This window comes from Antennarius striatus, chromosome 6 (genome assembly GCF_040054535.1).
Source record: "Antennarius striatus isolate MH-2024 chromosome 6, ASM4005453v1, whole genome shotgun sequence".
NCBI lineage: Eukaryota > Metazoa > Chordata > Actinopteri > Lophiiformes > Antennariidae > Antennarius > Antennarius striatus.
The window spans coordinates 19,210,579-19,216,333 of NC_090781.1; the positions used below are offsets into that span (position 1 = coordinate 19,210,579).

At 44.0% G+C, this 5,755-nt stretch overlaps 1 protein-coding gene across 1 annotated transcript; it reads left to right on the forward strand.

The window, feature by feature from the left end:
- Positions 1 to 1,577: 1,577 nt before the first annotated feature.
- Positions 1,578 to 5,150, forward strand: slitrk3a (SLIT and NTRK-like family, member 3a). Its single transcript, XM_068317842.1, has one exon. It carries the CDS (start codon positions 1,578 to 1,580, stop codon positions 4,290 to 4,292), a length of 2,715 nt encoding a protein of 904 aa, XP_068173943.1. The 3' UTR covers positions 4,293 to 5,150.
- Positions 5,151 to 5,755: the final 605 nt, after the last annotated feature.

Consider the following 5,755-nt stretch of genomic DNA (forward strand, 5'->3'; position numbering starts at 1 on the left):
TTTCCGAGGAGCAGTTACACATTTGTTGTTATTGTTTACAACAACGTTTTCAGTCTGTCTCTCCCTTTCGTCATGTTTGCTCCTCCGGTCGCTTGGCTTTTGGTTTCAGCACCGTGGACAGCGACTCTGCTCCGGCAGATGATCCCAGCGCATCTCTGGATTTTCAGAAGCCCCTATTTGAAAGGACAACTCTGTGCGTGCACGAAAAGTCACACGCAGCCTTGAAAAAGAAAACCAGAGGCTGTGTGCGTGTGTCTTTGCGTGTGCGTGCATGTGCGTTAGTGTGTGTGACTTTTTTTCCTCATTAACAGCACAGACGTACTGAACGGAATCTTACATCAGCCCGTTTATTTCAAAGCTATAGTTCTTATTCTCACCACTGGTATGTTTAAGTGTCATAACTATGATTAATGGCATAGTTTCGTGGGTAACCTCTTCATGTGTGATATTATTTAGTTCAAGGCCGGCCGGCCTCAGCCTCATAAACGAGCTTCGCCCACTGCGCTGTCCACTTGCCATCGCTCCTCAAACTGCACAATTAACTGGGAACACAGAATAAGTTGCATAATTTTTTTTTTTTTTTGGAGCAATTTCGATCTAAATAAGAAAGCGTTGGCAGTTTACTCTGTTTGTCTGACTTATATTTGGGACATTACCTGCAGGAAAAAACAAAAAAAAACAAAAAAAAACTTGATCTGTGCAGTCTTCTGCACGTCGGATCTACCAACGTTTGGAACTGCTGGACTGATTTCCACGTTTTCTGCCATCATTACCGACATCTCGGCTTTAGTAAAATCACATTTTAAGGTTCGTTTTGCTTTGCATAACATTTTTTTTACTTTCTTTTTTTCTCCTTTAACTAAATTAAGAGGAGAATAGACGTATATTTAGATGCTTTTGTTCCTATCTTTTCCCAGCAATGGCGACCAAGCCAACTTATTTCCCTATCTTCTTTCTGTCTTGGATTCTTGATCCACCTCCTTTAATTTCCACTTCGCTTTCCGGTACTCTCATTTACCAAAAGAGGGATTGAGGTCCCTCTTATGTAATAAACCCAGCCGTGGGGAGATGTCTCCTCACCCCTAACCTCGCCATCCTGCTGTTGCCTTCTCTCCTTTTTTTTTTCACAGCGATAAACATCCTCCAAGGTGATTTATTGCGACCTTACCAGCATATCTCCTGTATAATAAATTGCAATACCTTCTATTCTCTGACATTAACTGTCAGAGTCGAGATTTGTTTGCGTCGAGGGGCATCATATTACCCACCTAGAGTGCTATCCTTACATTTAGTTGGAGATAGCAATATCACAACGTCTGGAGTAGTCCTCGGTGTTATTCTGTATTAATTGGTATTCATTTCAGACCTGTACTCCATTCCACTCACCCTTCCTCTCTTCCTTTCACCTTTACCATGTCTGTGTTGCATATCAAAGTTGCTTTTCTGCTTCTGTGAGGTGTGTCTGTGTGAATTCCTTGCACCCACACCCCCTCTTTCTATTTTATGCTCTGTATTTCAGTGCTGTGAAGTGGCTCTTTTTGTGGAGCCGAGACTTCATCCCCTTGGTGTCAGCGAGGATGCTGTGGGTTACCTTGCTGAGCACCATAGCCTTAGGATGGACCACCCCGATCCCACTGTTGGAGGACTCCGAGGAGATCGACGAGCCCTGCTTCGAGCCCTGTTACTGCGAGGTCAAAGAGGGAATCTTTCACGTCCACTGCGACAGTAAAGGATTTACAAATGTCAGCCAGATCTCCCAGATATGGAGTCGGCCCTTCAAGCTGAATCTGCAGAGAAACTCCATGAGGAAGCTTTATTTTAACAGCTTCCTCCATCTGAACAATGCTATATCCATTAACCTAGGCAATAACGCCTTGCAAGACATCCATGCTGGAGCATTTAATGGCTTAGGAATACTGAAACGGCTGTTCCTACATGAAAACAAACTTGAAGTTTTCCGAAATGACACTTTTCTGGGGTTGGAGAGTTTAGAGTATCTACAGGCAGACTACAATGTTATCAAACGGATTGAAAGTGGTGCCTTCAGGCACCTCCACAAATTGAGAGTGCTCATACTAAATGACAATCTGATCCCAGTGCTCCCAAATTATCTTTTTCGGTCGGTGTTACTCACACATTTGGACCTGAGAGGAAACAGACTAAAGACTTTGCCATATAAGGGCATGCTGGAGTATGTTGGGAGGAGCCTAATGGAAATTCAGCTGGAAGAAAACCCCTGGAACTGTGTGTGTGAAATTGTCCAGCTGAAAACATGGCTGGAGAGAATCCCTTACACAGCTCTGGTAGGTGAGATCACATGTGAGTACCCGTTTCACTTACATGGCAAAGATTTACGGGAAATCAAGCGCACTGAGCTCTGTCCACAGCTCTCCGATGCAGAGATTGAGGCAAAACTGGGAATTCCCCGGGTTGCTTTCAGCAATGAGAACACATGGCCTACGAAACCGTCCTCCATGCTCTCCTCCTTTCACAACACAGCATCTTCTGTGGAATATAAGGAAAGAGTTGTCAAGCCTACCAAAAGACCTCGGCCCACAAAGAACCCCCCAACCCCTCGTAGCATCTACCCAGGACTGAACCAACCACCAGTTGCTGGTTACCAAACAAGGCCTCCTATCCCAATAATATGTCCAGCTGGATGTACTTGCAACCTTCACATCAATGACCTGGGGCTAACAGTGAACTGTAAGGAGAAAGGCTTCCACAACATCTCTGAGCTCCTGCCTCGGCCACTAAATGCCAAGAAATTGTATCTCAGTGGGAACCTAATCCAGAAAATCTACCGTTCTGATTTTTGGAACTTCTCAAGTTTGGATTTACTGCATTTAGGAAACAATCGGATATCGTACGTCCAGGAGGGTGCATTCATCAACCTTCCAAACTTGAAAGGTTTATATCTGAATGGAAATGACATTGAGCGACTCACACCTGGGATGTTTCGAGGGCTTCAGATGTTAAATTATCTTTATTTTGAGTATAATGTCATACGTGAGATACAACCTAACTCCTTCTCCTTAATGCCAAATCTCCAGCTGGTTTTCCTCAATGACAACCTGCTACGGTCCCTTCCCACCGATGCCTTTGCTGGCACCAATCTTGCACGCCTCAACCTCCGCAACAACTACTTCCTTTCTCTGCCTGTGCGAGGTGTTCTAGAGCACCTGACCTCCATTGTCAAAATTGATCTGCATCAAAACCCCTGGGACTGCTCCTGTGATATCGTCCCCCTCAAACACTGGCTGGAAAAGCTGTCCTCCGTCATCGTCGTTGGAGATGTCATTTGCAAGACGCCTGAATTTGCTTTTGGGAAAGATCTCCGCTTATTGGAGGTTGAGGTCATCTGTCCTGAGCTTAAGTATTTTTCAGGGCCTTCACCTGCCTTGCCCGGTGGGGAAGACCTCACAACAGGGAGCACTGACATGGGGGAGGCTGGCGGGAGAGGGGCCATCCCTCTGTCAGTCCTCATACTCAGCCTTCTCATTCTCTTTATCTCTGCTGTGTTTGTGGCTGCCGGGCTTTTTGCTTTTGTTCTTCGTCGCAGGAAGAAGCTGCCCTTCAGGAAACGTTCTGAAGTGGATCTGACAGGGATCCAAATGCAGTGCAGAATTTTTGAGGACCCACCGAGACAGAGTGGTTCTGGTAACTCCTGCACTCCAGAGAAACCAGTGCCCAGTATGCACGCACATACTCACAGTAGTCACACACATGCCCATGGTCACGTTTATGATTACATCCCCCACCCCGTGACTCAGATGTGTAACAACCCCATCTATAAGCCGAGAGAGGGGGAGATAGCAGAGGAAGATAGAGTGCAATTCTCAGAGAAGAAAGACATTGGGAGCAATAGCAAAGGTAACTACAGAACCTTGATAGAGAAAGAGAGAGAGTGGACCCTGGCAGTTTCCAACTCTCAACTCAACACCATCGTCACAGTCAACCACGCCACGGCTGACATGGCAGGATTTCATGAGAATGGAGGCCTCTGCCCAACAGTAATTGACAGTCAGAGACCCACGCCAACAGTGGGCTTTGTAGACTGTTTGTATGGGACAGTCCCCAAACTCAAGGACATGCATGTGGCACATGCACACCCACCGGGCATGCAGTACCCAGATTTGCAGCAGGATGCACGACTGAAGGAGACATTGCTTTTCACTGCGGGGAAAAGCTGCTACCCCGACCCATCCCAAAGCGATTACCTCGAGTTAAGGGCCAAACTTCAAACCAAGCCGGATTACCTTGAAGTCTTGGAAAAATCTTACCGGTTTTAACATCTCTAGCCCACAGAGGGGAAAAAAACCGGCAAAACACAAAATCAACACATTTTGCCACCCTCAAAACAAAACCACTCAAAACCAACACAAAAATAGACCTGAAAAAACAGCATGATGTTAAATGAATTGATATATCACAGTTACAACTACAAGTTTCCCTCCCCCAAAATCACTTTGGAGGAGAGGTCATTCTCAGATATTTCAATGAAGTGCCTTTTTTCAGAGTAGCCAGCAATGTCAACAGTCATTATTTTTATAATATATAAATATCTCTATATGTCCAAGAGGGAGCAAAAGAGGCATGAGAGTGGCACCGGGGGAATAAGACATGCGAAACATCCTAAAACACATCTGTCACAAAAGAAAAAAAAAGCCCTTTCTGTGGAGTTACCATGACGTGAAAGACAGACGGGAGCTTGGACGTCTCCCTGACTGGAGGGGGGGTTTCTTTCTGTCTCTTTTACCTCTGACTAGGATGTACAAACACCCGAAGGCTGTGCACATAATGTTTGTAGGAAATGATCGAAAGAGAGAGAAAAAAATCCATATATTAAAATGAACTGCAGTTTGCTGCATGCACTTGCTTCCAGACAAGAAGTGAGGGGATTTACTCAGAACTATCACATCACATTATGAACAGAGATACTGCAACACATTTACAGTTCAGTGTTCTATTTAATTTTTATATATTATTAATATGGTTATTACTATCAAAAAGGACTTCTGTCTATATCAGGGTGCTTCTCGTAAAAAGGACGCGTCAACGTACAGATAGTAAAACATTTGTGAATATTATTATAAGAAATGCTCAAAGTTTTCTGGATATTTCCACGCACTTTGTTGCCCCTTTCCCCACCCCCCACCCACCCACCCCACTCCATCGCTTCTGGAATTCCCATCGTCACCCACTAACAGCTTTGTAGGAAGCACTTTTAATGTTTTCTCTCACAAAGATTTGAAGAAAAATGTGCATATATTTATTCTGTAATTTCAGTGAAGAATTTAATTGTAAAGGTAATGTTAAATCAATGTATAGTGATTATGCGTCTGGTATAGCCTTCTTAATAAAAACAAACTCTTCAATCAAATAATGAAAGGGTTGATGCCACGGATACCTGTGTGTGGAGCGCTAATGATAAAGGCTGTGTATTTTGGTGTCTTGTTAAAATGGCATGCTGAAGCTGTGGCCAGCCGTTAGGAGTTAATGCTGCTGAGGATGAAGACTAGCTATTGAGCCAGTAGAGTGCTACACAGGAACATAGTGGAGGGCAATAATGTTCAAACTTCAGCTGCTTGTTAGTTTCAGAATAGAACCAAATTAACTTAAAATATATGAGAGTATAATTTTTCACTTCTGCTGTCTGTTTGGTTATTCTACGATCTTCAACAGCTGGATGTCATAATGCACTTTTATTATTATTTTTTTATTTGCCCACTACAAAAAGTCCTAGTTGGGTGTA